Below are 21,590 nucleotides of genomic sequence, written 5' to 3'. Positions count from 1 at the left end.
CTTCGCACGCTCCGGAGGCCTTCGGCGCTGCATCCCGCATCTGAAAGACAAAACAAGGTGCGTTTAAAGACATTGGGGAACTTTAATACTCACGTGCCATTACTCCTTTCCACATCTAACCCAGTGGGTATTCCGGCACCCTGCAGCCGCTCCGAACTTGTACCTGCAAAATAAAAAGACAGTTAGAGCGCATCGTGAAGCAGGCAACAAGCGCTTACTTACGTGCTTCCAGGCGCTTCTATTCATCACACGGGCTCCATCTTCAACTCACTTCAGCCCGTCATCCGCCATCGCCGGAACCCTGCAAAACAAGAAACATCATTACTAAAGACTTTAAAGACATTAGAATTACTCGAAACTTACCGTTCGTGCAGTAAACGACGGACAGCAGTCCTCTGAAGTCAAGAGGCCTGCTCCCCTTATCCAGTGAAGAAACTGGTTACAGCACCCTGCCCCGAGGCAGATGGAGAGCACGGCGTTCACTTACCTAAGGTGAGAGCGTTAACCTTTGGGGTTCTACAGGAGAAGAGAAAGGGAAGAAGAGAGAGACATTCAATAACCCAGTTCCTTAATCCCATATTTTCGACATCTTACCCTTCGAATCAGACATACAGTGCACAGAGGTCCAGCCCAAAGAGCCAGCCGTGTGTTACACATCACCTTTGAAGATACGGTATACGCCCAGTCAAGACCGGCGCCTCTACGCGAATCAGGTGAGCGTTACAAAATGACAACAGCGCACCCAGTACGCCTCTTTCGCTCGATCACCGTGCGGCCTGCTCCTTCCTTTGTTCCGGACATTGGTCGGCCATTTTGTGTCGTCTTTTGTCTCCGGCGCTCCTTATCCTTTCCGCACAGATCTCTGCCGCCGTTCTTCCTACACCTTCCAAAAGTTCACAAAGCGTGGCCCAATCATTCACACACCGACATGTGTATTTTCAGCAGTCGTCGGCCCATCGTTGCGCACTTTTACGCCCGGATCATTTCAGGATCTCGGGTGCTCCTCCAGATCACGTCCTCCTACATGGCCCTCGTAGCCATGCCCCCCATCGTTATCATTGTTAATTTCAATACACCCCTTGAGTCAAAAGCGAGACCTGAGTGGACATTCATCATTGCGCATGTGTCATTTATTCATATACAGTGCATAGTGTGCATGTACCCCCACACCCAGTGCCCTCTGTCAAACTATCATGTCAGCCTCTGCAGCCATGTGTGTCAGTAATATTGTGCAATCACTGATCCACAGCACGTCCCTCCTCTTCATTGGCACCGCAATGATGTGCAGCCACTTCTTCTTCATCCCCTTCATCATCACCAGGTGATTGCAGTTCAATGTCAGGGGACAGGGGCATGTTGCGTCGGATACACATGCCGCCATATTATCGTTGGCCTCATGCACATGTCCCTTGATGTATGCACCCCATTTTTATGCCCTCAATGTGTCCTGTGCCATGGAATAATGGTGTGGGTTGCATCTTCAAGATGATGCACGGTGTGCTCTGCCGTCTTGTTGCTCATGCATTGTGTACGCATACAGCTGTGTCCGTGTCCATTTAGTGATGTGTAGCGTTCTGTAGGATTTTCTGATGGGGAGCGTTGGCAGTAGGCTCTGCAATGTTAGGCATTCTGCGCTGATTTTTCCCATGGTGACATGCAACATTCCTGCGGTTGATCCGGGATATCTGGCACAAAAATGTGTGATCTTGCTGGCGTCGCCTACCATCTGTATTGCTTGCAATTGCAGTAAACCACCTCCATGGCATGCGGGCCCACCAACTCCACGTGGGTGCAGTCAAGGGCACCTATACAATTTGGCATGGCTGCCAGTGCATGCAGGTCACCTTTTGTTTCAAGAATCTCCTGTGGAGTCCGTTGTAGGCATATTTATTCCGTTGTTTGCTTGAGGTGGGCATCCAGCACATGCTTCAGGATGCGAGTGAATAAGGCTGGTGATATGCCATGCATGTGCCCCACTGTGTGCTGGTAGGTGGCTGTGGAAAGGAAGTGGAACACCAACCTACAGTAGAGGGGGGATGACGGTGCGTATTTCAATGAGGCTGACAATTGTGTATCAAGATGAGGATTGGAGAGCAGAGGACTCTTCAACTTGGTCACTTGATACCGGCAGAGCTCATCCAAAACTGTTACTCTTCCTTAAAAGGGACGCTGCAGTTCTTCCTTCTGGAATGACTGGGTTCCGTCTGGGGCAGGCTACTTAACATAATGCTGCCTCGGCAGGAATACATTGTAGCTCATCTTTAGCATAATTTTTATATTATAAACATTCATACATAAACATACATACATAAACGCATCTTCCCGCCATACTCTCAACACTTCACTCAATATAATTATATTTTATCTGGACCAGTAATTCTCCAAAAAAACCTTATTTTCATATAATATAATGTTGCATTGTGTGGATGAGCATATACATTCTCTTATTCTTAGTCTCCATGAGCTTTTGATTGACAGAAACAGCTGCTCAGCCACTTTGTGTGCTCAGCCTCCTCCCCCGGGCCCTATACCTCCAAAGCCTCCTGCTCTTGCTCCTTGAAATCTTTGTTTTCCCCTTGGTGCTCCTTCACACTGCCACTGTGGGTTGGGGTACTGTCCCCCCCACCCACCCCATTGTACCTGTCCTTCACTCCATAGCGCCGCAGTTGTGGCATTTCCAATTTGTTGAGGATCTCCTGTCCTTTCCCGCTGAGACGGTGCCTTCACTGGTGCTTGAACGACAACCTTATTTAGTTTCTTTTCCACTCATTTTGCCTTGTCCGTTTGCCGCTTCTGGGCTGTCTCCTTGTCCCGCTCCTTGATTCTCTTACAATTGTGGACTATTATGCTTTGTATCTCTGCCCACCCTTTGGCTTCAGTTCCCACAATTTTATCTAGTGCCTTCTGGACCTCTTTTGGTAGTCCCATCTTTACAATAAAATAGAAAAATGGTACTGTCTCAACTCTCCACATTTACTGTAATTTAAGAATAAACCTAACTGGCTCCTCATCATCACCCATTGTGCATTGCATTAAAGAATGTAAATCAGGGGTATCTGGGTACATTCTTCATAGGGCAGCCCATACTCTTGCCCTTACCTAATGAAAGGCTGCTCCATCATGTTCATTATTTGCAAGACTTACCCCAGCCATTGCCCATATGTCCCCAGCTATGGTGACCAGTAAACTCTTAAGTCTCCCAGTGCTAAGGCTACCCCTGCTGTTTTTTTTCCAAATTCATAGATCCATTTACTAGCTCCGGCTATAAGCTGGGGGAGAGCTTTTGGTCAAATTATTTTGGTCTATTTGAGACCATGGCACATACTGCGTTATCCTTTCTTTATGTATAAGAGGCATCTGCATATCTATTTTGTTTTCTACCCCTTTAGTATTCGTCTGATCTTGAACCTCCATGATTAAATGTGGTCTATTTCTTGGTCTGTCCCTCCTCACTGCTTCTTGTGACAGGGACGGGTTACTAGCCACCTCCTCTCCTTTATCTCTTTCTTGCCCTGCCTCTTCATTTTTTCTACCACTTGATCTTCCCCTCCATGTTCCCTTGCTCTACTTCTTGTGCCAGAACAGCCCATACCCTCTGCCCATCATCTTTTTCAACACATACATTTCGTGTTGCCCCTGGGTGAAACCTAAACAAAAAATCTCCTGACTTACAATCCCCTATCAACACACATTTTTTTTCCCCACCCTCTTTTACACTTTCTCCACTTTGATTTCACACATACACACACACTGTGACTCATCCACCTTCCTTCCTTGTTTACCACAAAAGTCAGCAAGAGAAAACGGACACAAAATAATTGACTACAATCCAGTCCCATTCCTTATACCGAGCCACTACTGTTTTTCCTTGTATCCTTTGTTATACCACTTATTGCTTTTTATCGTCATAAAAGAATGTGTGGTACTACCTTCTCAACCTGTTATGGCTGAGGATCCCTTACCTCCCAGTTCTTATAAGCTGAGGATCCCTTTAATTTCAGTCTTTTATATGCTGAGGTTCCCTTTCTATTATAAAAAGTAGAAAAACCGAAATACGTGACAATTTCAAAGCATAACCCCCCTCTTATCCAATCTACTCCTTTACACATCAGCTGAAATCCAATCTACCCTATCTATTCCTTATCACCAAAAGTCCCATTTCATACTACATCACCAATACTAGATCACCAAAAGTCCTATGCCATAATACATCACAAAGTCCTATTCCATTGACCTCGTACAACATCCACATAATATCTTTCACATCACCAAATATTTTGTTCAATCACCATATCATACTTACCTGTTCCCATTTTGTTATCACTTACAAGAGTATACTCACGTGGGTGTTGTTCACTCAAGTTTCCTCCGTTAAGAAAGTCCTATGCTGGCCTGTCTTTCTGGAGCCACGCCCTGCTTCAGTGAGCGGAGAGGATTTCTTTTAAAATGGCCTCTACTAAAACCGCTCAGGAAACGTGTGTTTTTTGATTTAGGGGACCAGTCGCTATAGTTGGGCGTGGCATACTTGGCCTGGGGCTTTGCAAAGTACGGGGGTGAAACTGAGGTCACGTGAAGGGGTCACCACTGTAAGGTAGCTCATACTTGTACCCCTTAAATATATTGGGGTACCCCTGATCACGCTCGCACTAGATTAAATTCACTCCTCTAAGGAATTAAGGCCATGAGTCTATCTTGCAAGGATAACAAACTTTCATCTGTAATAAGATGAGGATTGGAGAGCAGAGGACTCTTCCCTTCGACCATCATTCTGTCTTCCGTGGCTGGCTCCTGCAGACTAATGGCAAGTAGGTGCCTTTATATACTCTTCAACTTGGTCACTGGATACCGGCAGAGCTCATCCAAAACTGTTGCTCTTCCTTAAAAGTGATGCTGCAGTTCTTCCTTCTGGCATGACTGGGTTCCTTCTGGGGCAAGCTACTTAACATAATGCTGCCTCTGCAGGAATACATTGTAGCTCTTGTTTAGCATAATTTTCTGTATTATAAACATTCATACATAAACACATCTTCCCCCCATACTCTCAACACTTCACTCAGTGTAATATTTTATCTGGACCAGTAATTCTCCCAGAAAATACTTATAATGTTGCATTGTGTGCATGAGCATGTACATTCTCCTATTCTTAGTCTGCATGAGCTTTTGATTGACAGAAACAGCTGCTCAGCCACTTGGTGTGCTCTGCCAGAGCTAGCCGGGCCCCATGCAATGCCTGTAGTCTATTTTTAGCACAGGCTGCATTCTTTTTGGCACAGAGGATTCTGCTATTTACCGTGCTTTGAGATTTTTAAACGACATAAAATAACATTCACAAGTGTATCCAGCTAATGGCTATTTGCACCTTATATTTAAATACTATTTTCATTTAGTGGTCACCCATGTCTGTATGTGATTTATATTAGCATGAAAAAGGCTTTCTCAGTGCTATAGTGCTTAGAAGTCTTGCCTAATTGTAAAGCACTTGAGGGGTACAGGAAGGCGCTAGCTCCTCCCCAACATCGCACTCACAACTTTTCATAAATCAGAATAGGTCGGATGATATGGTAAAAGCGTCCCCATGGACTCCTCATCTGCCTCCTCCTCAAGCGGTGCAGAGGGAATCTTGCTCCCATTTGATTTATTCACATCTTGCCTTTTTACTTGCTGTATCACTCTTTACCTTTTAGCACTCTTTTTATAGAGCTGATGCATATCTCGATTCCATCAATTTCTTCCCGCGTCACTCCATCTTTTAGTAGTGCCAAAAATATGTCCTTTCTCGATACACAAGAATCTCGGCTATCAAACCTCTTTCCAGGAGTTCACCTATCACTCTGTCCCTCTCTTTCTCTTGGTCTTTCTAACGCCTTATCCTATTCCCCTAGATCAGCCAACTACCTGCTAGCATCCACCACCTCATCCGTTATCTTCCCGGTCATCTCCACCAGTAGAGGCATGATGACATTGTTATATGCCGGAGGAGCTGTTTGGATGATCGTATTTCGGGCTGAGAGAGATAATGCCAATACCTCCCATATGTTCGGGACTCTCAACATGGATGGCCTTCTTCATGGCATGCTCTCTAAGCCTCTGAATTCGCGCCCTCAATGTATACCATTTCTTCTCTTCACTAGGCCAAACCAATGCCATTGGATACTTGCGATTACACCCTTGTGCAGCTAACTGTAATAGCAACACTTGCGGCTCTCTCCCATCCTCATCATGAGGTCATGAAAGCAATAGAGGACAGCTCAGCGGCAACGTGCTCGCCTTGGAAACAAGACACCACGAAGCAACACGTTCGATCCCCGGGTCCACGCTTAGAAGCCTCTGGTTAATAAGCGCGTTATAAATAAGCAACTAAGACATCGCCTCCATGCCCCCGGGCTGTGTGAGCGCTTTAAAAAATGCAATAAAATAAATGAGGTGGTCCTGCTGCACGCAACACCTCCTGAATATGAGTTTCCTGTGACAATGGTAGAAACCTTGTGCCGTCTGTCACATCCACCAGAAGACCCGCCGCCCCTCCATCAAATAATCGGACCATCCATGTCAACAGAGGCTCACCAGCCCTCTGTTTTAATCGATTGATGATCTCCCCAACTTCCTGCTAAGAGTAATCTTCCAATGTTGTCAAATCCACTAGCCCACCTGCTGGATTATTCGGATTTGGCCCAGCTCGCCTACGCATGACGGGGTTAACTGTCACTTCTTTACGGCCAGGATCTAATTTGGATGGCACTTCCCTTTCTGACCCACTGTCTGAACTAGTACTGTCGAATACATCTCTGTCCCATTGATCGGGCTCCAAATCGACCCCTGCAGAAGTAATTACTGTTGCTACCTTCCGGGTATTCACCCTCCCCCTTCTCTTCCGATATTTGTAACGAGTGACCCACACAGCAGCTCGTTCTGCCACAGCTTGATATTTGTCTGCCTTGTCATGATACAATTTTATTTGAAGCTGCTGCATAAACGCAATCTGTTTCTCGGCAGCCAGCTCCTTTTCCAATCTGAGGACACTCGCCTGCAATGCTACATTCTGTTGATGCACCCTTCAGAATGTATGTAACAAAATCCACCCTCGTCTACCCAGGGCAGACCACTCCTTTTCCTTTTCCACAGGCACCCGTTGCGGACAGCCTGCCACCTCTGCTGGACTTGCCTCTCCTATACCTGTGTCACAGGTCTCACTCAGACCTGCGCCACGTGCCCGAGTCTATGCCAATTTATCATATGGCCCCTTTGTCCACCCTGGGATCGTCACCTCAGGACAGTCTCCACCTGCAGAGCTTCCTTTTTTCCTAAAGAGTGAAAACCTAGTGTCAATGAATGTTTCACGTTCCTATCACCAATACTTTAAAACACACCCACGGTCTCTCACAAACCACAAAGAAGATTGCCTTTCCGAATACAAGCTCCAAATTTGTCAGGTTCTTTGGCATCAATAGCAGCAGAAAGATCCTGCTCACAGCGCCAAAATGTTTTGCTTTTCTGTCACGTACAAGGGATTCACAACCACTCGCCTTATTACACAGACCAAAGGTTCTTGGACTCAGGGAGGCAATAACACACACTTAGACCACTAGTTAGAATATAATTTACTCTTTACATGCCCTTTATTTAAACAAAATACAGTCATACAAACGGCTCTGAAAATGAATAGACTTGGTTATACATAAACAAATACATGAATGGAAAAAGTAGACAGGTTACATCACTGATAGTGCAGTTGAAGAAGAAGACGTCATCTCAGCCAATAAAACACCACCCAGTCCCAAGGCAGGTGGGCAGAGAGATTGCACATGCTAATGGTGTCTGGAGCAGAAGGTCCTCCTTCGCAGCAAGACTTCATCACCCGGGTTCCAATTTTCTGATCTTTCATTAGGAATACCTCTACTCTTTATGGGGAGCAGATCCCCGCCCCTTCACGGTTACCGGCTGCCCCTGGCTGAAGGACAGACAGCAGGCATGGGGAGCAAAGAGTGGAAAAACCCAGCTTCTCTCCCTCGCGCTCGTTCTCAGCACCCCTTATCACTGCACCAGCACAACTCTGACTCTCTTCTTGGCGCGTTTGACCGAACAATACGACAGCTATCATCCATAATTAGCTCATCTGCTTCCAAATATACACATTGCAACCGTGGCAGAATTCATGTCTGCTGACTGAGCTCACAGAAACGTAGACTTCCATTGCGGTTTTGGAAATGATTGTCCAAAATGGCTGCACACCGGCGCCATGTTTTTAGCCCATTTTCAAACACGCATTACATTGCCCTCTTCCCTTCTCCCTTTCTCTCTCTGCACTTGCACGTTCTGAATGCTCACAAGGCCTAGTAGGACTACCGATTTCCTGTCCATCAGTTGTATTTCTATCGTCCTATTGTTCCCATGTTCCCTTGCCATGTGGAAGCTTTGAAACACAATTTCTTGTTGTATAAGTGCCTTTACAAATGCACAATAAATAAATAAATATCAATTGTGTCTTCTTGGCAAACTGTAACAGCATATCTGTGAGCTCTGGACTGTCTGTCAGATGTTTGCTGTGTAGTGGGACGAATTCCAGGGTATTGTCACTGCTCCCATGGTGGAAGCCCCTTCCCATGAGGCCAGGGAAGCGTGGCCGCTACCAGACAGTCCCCCTGTGGGTGGTACTCAGCGGGTGGTTCTCATGCTGAGGGAAGCCCTCCATGGGACCAGTGACGATAGCCTTGGGAGAACGTGGGATTTGCTTCTTCATTTCTGTCCTCTCTCTCCTCTCAGCCCCCGTTGGTCCCTCACACCTCTATGTACCTCATTCACTCCAATCATACTGGGACGAGGAAGAGTGAGGCTTACCTAGGTGGAATGCATACAATCACTGGCATGAAGATCATCATCCAGAGAGGCCCAACCCCACCGCAGACTCAACCTACGTGGTACTGCTTACTTAAGGCAGTCCCAACGATCTAAACCAAAGAAGCACTATGTACCTTGTCAAGCCAGCGCAGGAGGAGAGAGAAGCACAACGCTGGTTCTGTGGCGAGAGACCCATAGATAAGAGGAGGAAGCTCTCTTGAGGAGACATGAGCGTCCGTGGAGTAGGACCTTGTTGGGGAAAGTGAAAAACCGACTGGCAAAACTCAAGAAAGAAGAAACCGTGCAGTTCAAAGACGCGAGAGAGAGCATACTGCCGCTGAGAGCAGGACGCTGACCGCGGAAGCAACAGCTAAGCCCAACTCTACTCCCAGGATAGACCGGAGACCACAACAGCGTTTCCCAGAGGTAGGGAAAGAGTTGGGCCGGCTGGTGGGACACAGTGGGGGCCACAGAAAGGAAATAGACACATACCAATATCCCAGTAGACCGAAAAGGATAACAAGATGACTATAAATGCCAGAAAGCAAGTTAAGGCGTATTCTATATGGAACAGTACACCCAGTCTGTTCAGTTAGACCTTAAGTGAAATTGGAACAGTGGTCCCACAGAGGCAAGACACCAGTGTCGGGGACCCATATGAAGTCAAGGAAGCCCCACCAGAACAGCGTAACAGGGTCTGGGACCGACATGAAGTCGGGCGAGGCCTGCCAAAGCAGTAAATAGGGGTCAAGAACCCACACAAGCACAAAGAAGCACAGGTTACGGGGCTGAGGCCCAAAACAAGTCAGGGAGGTCCTGCGATAAGGGGTCTGGGACCCTCACAGAAGAGAAAATAACTGCAGAGTGAGTCAGGGAAATCCGGAAACAGCCCAGAGAAGTCTGGGAACGATATAAGAAAGAAAGTGAGGTGCAGAAAGCCAAACCAAGGGGCCGAGGACACAGTGCATGGAAAAGAGAAATGTTCTGGAATTCTAGGATCTACAGTCAAGTCTGGCAGGATAGTGAACCAGACTTGAGGCAACAGTTGTGAACTGGAGAAGGAGCAGGGGAAGAGACCCGCCACTGCCCCCGATACTTGGGAACTGTGTTTTGGAAATCTACAGTCAATCCTGCCAGGATAGTGAATCAGACTTGATGTTGCACTTTTAAGTTGGAGAGAGCAGGAGAGGGGATTCCCCTCTGGCATTTGAGAACTGTGTTTTGTATATGTTTGAAAGAACAGTTAAAGAGCAATAACTTTTATGTTAAAGAATCACTCCTTGTGTTTTGTCATCAAAAACTGAACAATCAAATCCATATCCATAGTGAGAGAAGCCTCCTTCTGGATCAAGAAGATACCACGTTTTCCTTGGTAGGTCCAGAGAGTAAGGGACGGAAATAGGTTTGGACACTGGACGGCAGACTCCTTATTTTATAGGACATCCTGACAGAGTCCTTAGTATTTTTGTTGAGGTAGGGAAATCCTTCATAGAGCTAGGGCAAGATTGTTTTTTCTTTTACAAATATGTCTATGCCAACAAACATGCCACCACTGTGTCAGACTCATTCTTCTGCACTGTTTCAGTAGTTATAAAATGCCAGTATGTGGGCCAGGATGTGCGAGAAATGCTTACAGATGTTAGAGGCTGTTACTGTGATTTTCTTTTATGCTGTGACGTTTATGAAGTGGGGTCCAATTTCAGAGATTGTTACTATGCTGTAGAGACCCCAGGAATTAATGACTAGAGCTCCACAAGATACATTTAACCTTTCAATTACTTGTGTACTTGAGTGGAAAGAATAACCTCCTCAGGTGGTCAGTGAAAACGGCTCCATGCTTGATCATTCTAGCAGTCCTCAGTTAATGCCTGCCATCCTGCAAGCCGTCTTCCAACATTGAGGCTTGCGTCCCAGCATATGTTCCTCCTGAAGGCTTCACAGGCAGGTGTTTGAGACTGCTCAGGGCCAAGCCCTCTCCCTGGGGATGTTTCAAACTGTTGGAGGTTTTTGTGAGTACTCTTACTGCTGATGCCTGTATTGTTTTGGGGATTATTCTGTTTTGTGCCCCCAATGAGGGTGTTTGTGTTTGGGTAAAACATTAAAAACTGATCAGCCGTCTTTCTCTTTCTCTCTAGGCACCTGGCAAACTCGTTAGTGGACCCACATAGACCTGGGGACTTCAATCAGGCCATAATGGAGCTGGGGGCGATGGTGTGCACCCCGAAAGTGCCTCTCTGTGCGGAGTGTCCCATCAAGAGTCTTTGCCGGGCCTACAGACAGGTAAAGCAAGGACTTCATTTATGGTTTCCATGAACGGGTCACAGATGCTGCTCTTTATAAACAGTGAATCTACGCGTTTCACACTCACTCTACTGATCAAATTGTGTTTAATTGTAACATCAGGCGCATTGAATCATTTTTCTTCTCATAACCTCCTAATAAGGGCTTTAATTATACTGTAAAATACAATTGTGTAGGGATTTCAAGTTCCAGGTGTCTTTTTCTATGAAACCGCAGGGTTTTGGACAGAGGTTGATGTTCTGAGTAAAAAGTAGGATTATTGGATCTGAGGCTCAATCATGGCCATTGATTGGAACTGGAATTCCAGCTGTGAGACTTGCACCTGTGGAGTGATACGTGAGATGCCATTAGCTACTTTTTTGCCTCTCCCGCTCCTCATCGTCTTGTATTCAAACACTTATCTTGCTTTTTAACGGTCCTCTGCTCACTCGCTGCTCCCCCCCACTTGCTTCAGACCTACAATAGCGGGCATATTTCTAAAAACACTTTGGTTTTGATACATCCGTCCTTTCTAAGTAACTTCTTTTTATTACCTTTCCTATTCTTGCCCAAAAATGCCAGATAGCATGCCTTTAACAGGCTCCTCTAGTAAGCTGCCAAAAACCACCTCAGCTAAAAGGTTGCCTCAAAATGCTCTTGTACCATCTTGGACCACTTAGACGAGCTTCAACTTTGTTTCAAACTTCATTCCTTCTGTCCACTCCCATCCTCTTCTTTGTGGACCAATCCGATGCCAAAGTTGTCTCCTAACCACCAGGGTGAGCTTGGGATTCACTGAAACTGTCCTCTTTTGCTTCTCTTTGTATTTTTCAGACTGATCATTTATCATCTCCTGTTGCTCAGACAACTGGAAGCTCAATCTGGTGACCGCATGGGACAATTTACCATGGTTGGCTTCCCATTTCTCCATTCTGCCATCTCCTTCCTCCTCTTCTTACCCTTCACACATAACCCCTATTCTGCCGTTCCTCAGCCTCTACCTCCAAAAAACCTACTGCAGTAAAATTCAGTAAGTTGCCGCCCTGTGATCAGATGGTGTGGGGGATACCATTGATGCCATTGTCTGCACCAATGGGAACACTCCACTCTTTGTGCTCAACCTGCCTCTTCTCTAATCCATGTAAATGTATGGTTCTATTGCATCTACCTATCACTGCTTACTTCACTGTATTGTTATTTTCACCACTTCTGTAATGTTTTAAATATTAATAGTTTATTGGCTTGTGGGCTATGTGAACATCATTTGCAGATGTAACCATGATCATGCTTTTGCCTCTAGTTATTTTGTTTTTGTTTTGCTTAATCAAGCTTTGGCACTATTCAGAGGTGGTAAAGGGTGGTTTGACACACAGCAGTAGGTCTGGATGAAGACTAGCGGGGTAGTGGCCCTTAAACTTGTAGGTAAGGTTGACCTTTCTTACTTACAGAATTTTGTTTCTCGTTTTTCTCTAAAGGAGTGCCCCCAAAGATTATCGAGCATCTGAGTAGCACGATGGCACAAACATATAATAATTTGGGGGATATACATATTGTTATTGTGATCTTTTTAGCAGAAAGACCAGAGAAGTATATGCCATCAGAGAAGACCTTGCTGACCGGTGCAATGATTACGGGGGTGGGGGGATATTGAGAGAGATATTCAGTTTTCTGACAATGCTGAAGACCTCTTCAAATTGTCAATGCTCTATATGTTTTTCCTACATTGCTTTGGACAGCAGTGTCAGTTCTGAAATGTTCTTATGTCACCACTTATTATCTTAAGGGGAGTAGAAATAGAAATAGCACCAAGTGGCAGTCTTCAGCGTGTCCTCTACAAATAGAGCGCAAATGCTCTCTTTATCGATTTGATATTGTCAGTGCCGGCCTTAGTGGCGGCTGCCCCCAGGCAGTGATCGAAAATCTTGCGCCCTCTCGCCCCTGTGTGCCCTTTGATCGTGGTGCGGTGAAGGTGCCAATTTTATTTTAGACTCATACGCCGTAGCAGGGAGTTAATCACTGGAATAGGGTGCTGATGCAAAAGCGTCAGAAACCTTTTCTAATGAAAACCACCATGCTCCTTGTGCCAGAGCGAGGAGGTAATCACCTCAATAGGGATTGCCGATGCAAAAGCACCATAATGAAGACCCCCCCCCATGCCAGAGCGGAGTGGTAATCAACTCAATAAGGGGAGCTGATGGAAAACCATCATCACTATATTGTTATTAAATGCTCCAGCGCTGGAAAGCCCGGTGCCAGCAAAGAGCAGGGCACATTTAGTTTTATTAGGGCACCTGCTGCACCTTCTCCCACCACGCCCGCTCGGGGGAGCATTGAAAGACGCCCCCGAGCTGGCGTGGAGGGGGGGCTGATGGCGCACTGGGCAGACACCCGCAAGCAGATGCGTTGCTAGGGGGGGGCTGAGGAGACTATAGCCCCGGGTCTTTTGGTTGTAGCCCCTGATAGAAGCTCAGGTGCTACAACCAAAATGCTATCTAGCCCAGAGTGCCGCCAGACCCGACATTAGCTTAACCTCTGATCTTTTCCAGACCTGGCAACACCCCTGCCGGGCAGCCCTGCTGTAAGGCCAGCCCTGGATATTGTTATTGTTAAAGGCGACTTTTGCTGAAGGCATCAATGCTAGAAGGAATTGGAATTGTGGGGGTAGCAAGTAAGAGGGATTTAACCAGAACAAACAATGGCTGGTGCAAAACAAATCACCTATAAATCCCATGTAAACAGATAGTGCCCTGCAAAATGTTTCTCCAAGGTTCCTTTTCAGTAAGACATTGAAAGGGTTCATACACTTTGTTAGGTGGGAGGGTACTGCTGGGGTTTGGTCCACAGCATTGAAGAAAGGACTGTTAGCAAATGTTAAGAGCAATTAACCCCTATTAGTGCCCCCATCCCAAGGCGCTAACGCTATCAGCACCCAGCAGCAGTGGACCCGGTGACATGTATTTACACTATTTTTAAGGTTTGCGCACTAAGCATGTAACTAAATCTATTGAGGACCACTATTAACATGGAAATAATTTCTCCCGCACAGTTAAAGCGCCACACCAAATATCATTGTTTCTGCAATATTGAGTTTGCTTTGCCCTCTCTGAACAACATATAATATCACTAAAACGTTCTCCCCCTGTGCCACACTAAGCCAAGAACCAGGCCGGGCTATTGGGATAAAAGATATTTTTATTTATTTGAATTTAAATGTTCCGAAACTCGCACTGAAATGTCAAACACCACTTTATCCATGGCACAACAAAATAAACTTCTTAACATAAATAAGTCACACAGGTGTGTTGAAAAGAATACAAATCACAATTATTTGGTTTTGACAAATTTCACGTCATGGAATAATTAGTGCTGGTCAGTGAGCACAATTTACAAATGTAGTGCTGTGCAATTTCGATTTTCCTGCAGGCTTAAAAGGCTATCGGTTTGGTTTTTCAGATTTGGACAAATGCATACGGCAATTATGATTCCACCCACACCTTTGGTTTAAAATAAATGCAGGGTGATTTATCAGTTTCTTTTTAGACCCCCAAACTTTTTATTATTATATTTTTTTTGTATTTCTTTATTTATTGAGTGCAGAAACCCCACAGACAATAGGGTGCTACATTTACACATGAGACGACAAGTAAGGGACAACACAGTCAGAAAAATTCATCACCAAAGGAATTATTCAAATAGGAACATTTTCAGTTGTTTCCAAACATAGTTCCACGGGGAGTGAATTCCTGTGTAGAGAAATCGGGACAATAGAGTGCCATAGGCTTCTTGCTCTTTTGGTTCTGCAAATGGCCAGTAAGTCACCTGATCCAGAGTGGAGTTGGCAGTGAGAGGTATGAAAAGTGATATGATAGTCATTTATAACACGCCTTTGCACAAGTGTTGCTAGGCATGACAAGACAAGGGAGGAAAGACATTGGGGGGACAAGGCAAACAATCTTACTAGGCCTTGTGTCATTCAGCTCGTGCAAGTGTGAGAACGAGAAGTGCAAGGTGAAAGGGGGGGGTGCAAGGGAGATGGGAGGGGAAAACAGGGCAGCAACGCTCTGACTAAGTGAAGCCAGGGCAGCGCAACTTTGGTTAGTGCAAGGAGAACAAGGGGCTGTAGGGTTACAGTTACAGCCCCTAAGTAGGTGGTGGCCCGGAGGCAGTGCAAGGGTGACTGATCAAGAAAGAGCCTGGTACCCAGTGAGACTCTGAGGGTAGCCAAGCAACCAATCGGTACAGCAGACAGGTAGGCCAGGGGGGAGGGAGTGAGAAAGCAGAGGACAAGAGAAACGTTTGACCTGCTTCCGGAACTTCAGGTGGTGCGGCTCAAGAGGGGCACGGAGGCCATTCCAGAGGGAGGCACTTGCAGGGGAGAGAGATCTACCTCCCACCCTGGAGAAGCGTCTAACCCTTAGAGAGTTGGAGGTAACTGAGCGAAGGGTTTGAGAAGGAAGGTATTTTGGAAGTGAGTGTTGGATGTAGTTGGGGCCCTGGCCCCAGAAAGCCTTCTGGACAAGGGTCTTGAACTTGATCCTTGCAGCCACCGGGATAGAGTTTTAAGTTCTCCTTCAGGAAGACGGGGGTTTTATCAAAAACACACTAATTGGCCACTGAAAGTGCCTTAAAGCATATTCTGGCGGCCACACTCATAAAGTGGAGTCTCTTTCTGGCCTGTGTAATATGTTAATATGTTATCTTCTGGAGATACCACAAATGAAACACACGTCCTCATTTTGTCGAATTTTGAGTTTTTGGGATGTTGCCGTTTCCGCCAACCAATAGAGCATTACAATAATCAAAGCGTGGCATAAGAATTAGGCTGAACAGGGATTCATCTTTGAAAGAAATGGTTTGACATGCCTTTACACTTTCAGATGGTATTTAGCATTTTCTATGATGCCGCCCAGCATTGTGACCTTGGTCAAGATCTTTATCTGGTTATTCTCGATGGTCAGGTGGGAACAGTCAGCATGTAATTTGGATCTTGCTTGCATGGAGCCGAAGATCATCAGCTCAGTCACAGCCAAATTTTGGTACATCCATCTCTTGACCAGATCATAGATGTTTGAGAGCCTGTTTTGATTAAAGGTATAATCACCAGTCAACTCCATAAGGAGCTGGGTGTCAGCATAGTTACAGAAGAGGGCATTGGTTGATGGGAGGAGATCCCAGTGCCTGAGGTATAGATTGAACAGGATTGGGGACTTGCATATGCCCTGTGGAACTCTGAAGTGTATTTATCCCGGGTTTCAAGAGGCCTCTCCCCAGCATACATGTGAGGCTCTATTGCTCAGAATGGAGTTGATCCAGTCTACAGCCCCATTACAGCATTCTCTGTGGGAGGAAAGACAATTCAGTAGGCGTCCATGATCCACCACGTCAAATGCAGTTGTTAAGTTCAATAGGACGAGTAGGCCAGGTTTGCTCTGTTCTATGAAGTTCAGCATATGGGTTTGGAGCTCAATTAATGCGCTTCCGGTTTCATGCTGGACATGAAAGCCGTATTATTTGCGGTGGGAGATCTTCGCTTTTTCCAGATGTTGTTGCAACTGGAGTGTGGCTATTTTTTGATCACCTTGAATAGTAAGAGCGAATGGGATGGGGCACAGGTTGCTCAGGATTTCTGGGGATAGGCTGGGTTTTTTAAGTAATGACTGTAACCTGTTTGATGTCTATGATACTGTGGTCGAAGGAAGAGTTAACAAAACGGACCAGGAAAGGGGCTGTAATAGTATAACTGTGGTAAACAGTAAAGAACTAAAGGTTATTGCACTAACATGGGCAGATGCAGCAAGAGATGAGTTGAGAATCCTCCTGGGCGCCCTGAACCGTCCCGCTAAGTAAAGCTCGGAAGAGACGGTTTCCAGGGAACCCCTCTGGAGAATAAAACCCTGCGACACCTCTGGCACAAGAAGCTCAGTGTCTCAAACGTCTGGTCTGTGGATGCTTGAAGGTCATCGACTGTCTAGATGTCATCTTCAGTGAGCAGAGGGAGCCTGGGCACTGTAATAAGGACGATGGTTACACTACCATTCCTGAACATGAGCCAGTTAGGTATCTGATTACCCTATATTCCTTTTGGAGAGAGGAGAGGGCTCTGTAGTAGTTACGTCAGTTATAGCTGAAGGGTGCGGGCAGAATTCAGCACATTGAGGAGCAGCCGTGTTCTGCAGGGCTGGTAATAGACAAGTATGACAACGGATGAGGAACATAGTAGAAGGTAAGCAGGGAGCTGCGCTGCGCGTGAAACCTGTGTCCTACCCGTTACTGCGGAACGCTGTTCTGTTAGAGAGCGAGCCGTTCTGTGCAGCGACTGTTGAATCGGGAAAAAGGCAGTGCTGTCTGTGCCGTGAATATGCAAGGATTTGCAATGCTTCGAACGGAAAGTAGAATGACGCCAGACGGATGTTGTCAGAAGGGAGAAAAGTAGAGAGTTAATGGCCGGCTTCAAGTGTCGGGTAACCTAGGCAACGGGGAAGCGATTCCTACCCGGAACTATGGTGTCTGCAGGAAGTCGCTGGGAAACACGCAAGTCATGTGAGTTCATAGGCAGGATCTATACCAAAGTTTTTATTTACATTAGTAAAGAGGTAGAGTTAAGGATGCACATAAAGCACATGCTAATTGGAAAGTGCTCCTGCTCGAGGCTCTGTTTGAGTCCTGGCTGCTCCAGGGGGAGGAGTCCAATGCACATAGTGAGCCTGGGAGACTAGAGCGAGTTTCACGCCGCCATTTTGGGGGAGTAATGAGACAGCACATTAATGTGCTTCCAGCGGCGCCACAAAGACCATCGGCGGCTCTGCCCGATGACAGGGGCAAAAAGACTGGAGTTTTGCAGAATTAGCTTAGGGGAGGGGATCTCGCCTCAGCAGTGTATCGGGTGCATAGAGTGAAGCACCTCAAGCATTTCGCCCTTGGTTATATGACTAAAGGCAAAGGGAGGTCTGGACAGTGTTTCTTGGGAAGCAATCCTCACAGGGGGTTGGGTGTGGGAGGAAGTGTTTTGTCCAAGGTGGGATCTTGTTGCTGGTTCGGAGCATATATTGCAATTAGTCTGTATGTTTGATCTAGGATTATCCCTTTCAGGACTAAGTATCGCCCTTCCTGATAATTTGGCTCTGATTAATATGGCTACCCCACCTGAGGCATGGCATTGCCGGGGTACGCTCTATGGGACAATCTTATTTTGTCCTCTAGGAGAAGATGTGTTTCCTGCAAGAAAGCAATTGAGGCCTGCAAATCTATCAGCCTCGTCAGGATCGAGCGACGTTTAACTGGCGAGTTCAGGCCCTGTACATTAAGCGAGACGAAATTCAGTTCAGCCATCTAGGCTGTGTTTGGGCACCCCTTGCTTTCGTGCCTGCTGTCTCCAAGGGCTTACCCTTCTCCTCCCCACAACCACTGATCCATACAATAACTCAAACTCTTTTAACTGTGTAACAACCAAACTTCCCCTCCCACCCCCCTTCCCTCCCCAGTACCCCTCAGAACAAGGTCCCACAGAACCTTCCCTGCGCCCCCTTTGAGGCGTTGAGTATCACATCCACTCCGACTTGTACTCCGCCAGAACATATGTATATCCTGAATTGAATTCCAGGATGAATCGCCCCTTCCCTCTGTCCGGGACTGCTTCACATTTCTCGCTGAATACTCTTACTTGTTCCCTCCATCCTCCCCCAAGTTAATGCTTGGAAAGCTTTAATTATCCTATGACTCCTTTTCTTCTTGGTAACAGTGGTCATCTCCGTTGGGGACCCCTACCCAAGCTTTCTGCTCTGCTTTTCTTGTTGGGGGTGGATGCCCATTCCCACTGTCTGAGTCCGCCCCCTCTCAGATTGTGGGTAGAGTTCCCTTCTGCATGCAATTCTTCCTCCTCCAAATGTAGGAGGGTCAGACCTTCTTCACAAGTGGTGATGCACTGCTGTTTGTCCTCCCAGGTGAACTGTAACCCAAAGGGGTATGCCCATCTGTAGGTGATCCCCTTGGCCCTCAATGCTCTCGTGACCGGCGCCAGTAGTCTCTTTTTGTGTAGGGTAGTTAGGACCAGGTCCTAAAACAGCTGGACTTGCATTCCATTGATGGTGACTGGCTGGTGATTTCTTGCTGCACTGAGAATTTCTGCCTTCAAGGTATAGGAGGTCATTGCCAAGAGGACGTCCCTCGGTCTGGCACCCGGATCTCTTTTTTTTTTGGGGCCCACTCTGTGCACTCTGTCTATAAGTATGTCCTCTGGCTGGGTGCCCAATAGCAAACTGCTGAAGCAATTTTGCATGGTCTCCTTCAGATCTGGCTCCCCAATTGTCTCGGCCAGACCCTTGACTCTTATGTTGGATCTTTGGGATCTATTTTCAAGATCCTCTGCCTTGATTTCCAGATTGTGTTTTGCTCTAGCAATTTGTTCCAGAAGTACACTGGTCTGTTTCGAGTCCTCTGCAAACTCTGAGAGCCCTGCTTCTGTTGTAACTACTCTCTCCCCCAGGTCTGTAATGTCCTTTTTGACTTCTTGCAGAGAGGAGTGGAGTTCCTCCCTTATTTTACCCCGTTGATCCTGGAAGGCTTCCATCATACGAGTTCCATTCCCTTCAAACACTCCTGGGGTTCCTCTTTATTCAGTGCCATGCTAGTGGCTGGTTCTGCGATCTTATGGGTGTATTGTTCCTCTATTGCCCCCTCCCTCTGGGGATCCTCCATCCGCTTTCTCCTCCAACAATGCTCCAGCTGTTCCTATCCCCCTTTCAATATGTTCCTAGCTCTTGACGGGGCACCTTTATACTTCACTCCTGGCATCTGTCTCTTTCCCAGAAGGGAACCCTGGCAGAGCAGACCAGCAAGTTAGGGGAATTGTTGGATTGGTGAGGTCTGACAATTATTTTAATACTGTCCAGATGATGTGAGGGCCCGGTACCAATGCTTACCATGCCCCTGTGGAGCTAGTCTGGGAGCATCTCTGCAATCCCTCGGCTTATAAATTATACTAATGCGTTTGGATTCTCCCCTAGATGCACATATGTCCCTTGCAACTATTACCGAATTTTGATGCTCTGCTTGTTCGCACCACCTTGCTGCTGTCAGTGTGCAGGATTTATCTCCAGTAGACTCTTCGGCAATCCGTCCAGCTGCAGAAGAGGGCTTATCCTCAGTGTGCCCCTTAGTAAAGTTCCACCATTGCAGGGAGCCAGACCTTGCAGCAGCAGTGTTCCAACACACTGCGATGTGAAATCGGAATGCTCTCCCCGACGTTTGGATTAGCCCGCAGGCACAGATGTTACACGTGGTTCCCCGGGGGTGGAAGGGCAACCGTGCGAGATCTCCATTCTTTGCAGTTCTATTGGCAATACTTGCTTGCCTGATGTCCTCCCCTGCTCGTATGTGCTCCTCGCTCTTGCCGCCGGGAGCCTACTATACTTTATGGGGATCCAGAGTCCCAAACTCCACTCCCACGTAGTGCGCTGCTTGGGGCTCCAATATGCCTTTCCATAGCGCTAGCTTACCGCCGGGGACAATATATGTACCAGTTCGGGGCCAGGCGGGGAGGGATGACAGCGATGGGCAATGTTTGTGCGCTGGGACCAGCCACCCTTGTATCAACCCGGCCAGGGAAGCGGGTGTACCGGACCATATGCGACACCTACAGGCGGTATAGCCTGCTTGATAGCTCCTGGCTGCTTCTTAGTCGGAGTGCCGGAGCCTACTCCTCCCTGGCTCTGCTCCCGCTTACTGGGGGAAGCTGCTCGCCCGCTTCCTCTGCTGCTCGTCTAGATGTGGGCATCTGGGCGTGCCCGTTGCTCGCAGCCTGCAACCTTCACGAGTCCAGATCGTGGCGGGGTCTGTCCCGCTACAATATTAAATCTTCTCTCCACGTTGTGGGGACAGTGTGCAGCCCTCAATGTTCAGGGGAATGCTCAATCGGCCAGCCCTATGGCCGAAAGCTAGGGGCTGCAACTCGCTGGTTGCCTCTGGGTTGCTTCAGCGGGACCCACACTTTCCCGCTTCCACTCCGCAGCTCTGCACTGCCAAAGTCGCCACCCGCAGCAATATCCCGATTTGGGTCAGTGCAGTATTGGGTGCCACCTCCTTGGGTGTTGTGGGATGAAGCAAGGAAAAGCATTGATTGCTAAGGCTGCTAATTTATCACCTATTTCTGTGTCGCCCGGACAGAGCTCCGGAGCGTGCACCCTCAGGGGACGGCAGCCAACCTGGAATGGGGTTATACATTTTTAATTTCTGCGGATGATCCTTTTTCTCAGGTTGTGTTCCCTGGTCTGGTAAGTTTTTCGGGGAGAATGATATAGCCCTCTACAAAATGGTGGTTCACCACAAGCACGGCCTGATATTTGTGATGTTCATGGTGATATTTTAGTAACAACCCAATCCAGGGTGTTATCCACAGAGTGAGTAGGTTCCATGTTGACGGTTAGGAGATTCAAAAGTTTGAGGTGTCTTTCTAATTTGTTTGCCTCCTTATCATTTGG

The 21,590-nt window shown here is 47.0% G+C and overlaps 1 protein-coding gene across 3 annotated transcripts in view; it reads left to right on the top strand.

Annotated features, from left to right (window-relative positions):
• The window catches only part of MUTYH (mutY DNA glycosylase), a 523,937-nt gene that overhangs the window by 378,225 nt on the left and 124,122 nt on the right, over nucleotides 1-21,590 (top strand). For all 3 annotated transcript variants that reach the window (XM_069642363.1, XM_069642364.1, XM_069642365.1), the window contains exon 10: nucleotides 10,971-11,115. In XM_069642363.1, the coding sequence (XP_069498464.1) occupies nucleotides 10,971-11,115 (145 nt within the window). The remainder of the gene's footprint in view (nucleotides 1-10,970; nucleotides 11,116-21,590) is intronic.

Source organism: Ambystoma mexicanum, chromosome 1q (genome assembly GCF_040938575.1).
Source record: "Ambystoma mexicanum isolate Mex_15411 chromosome 1q, UKY_AmexF1_1, whole genome shotgun sequence".
NCBI classification, from domain to species: Eukaryota; Metazoa; Chordata; class Amphibia; order Caudata; family Ambystomatidae; genus Ambystoma; species Ambystoma mexicanum.
The sequence above is the reverse complement of the archived record's forward strand: the minus strand, read 5'-3'. Positions and strand labels throughout refer to the sequence as shown.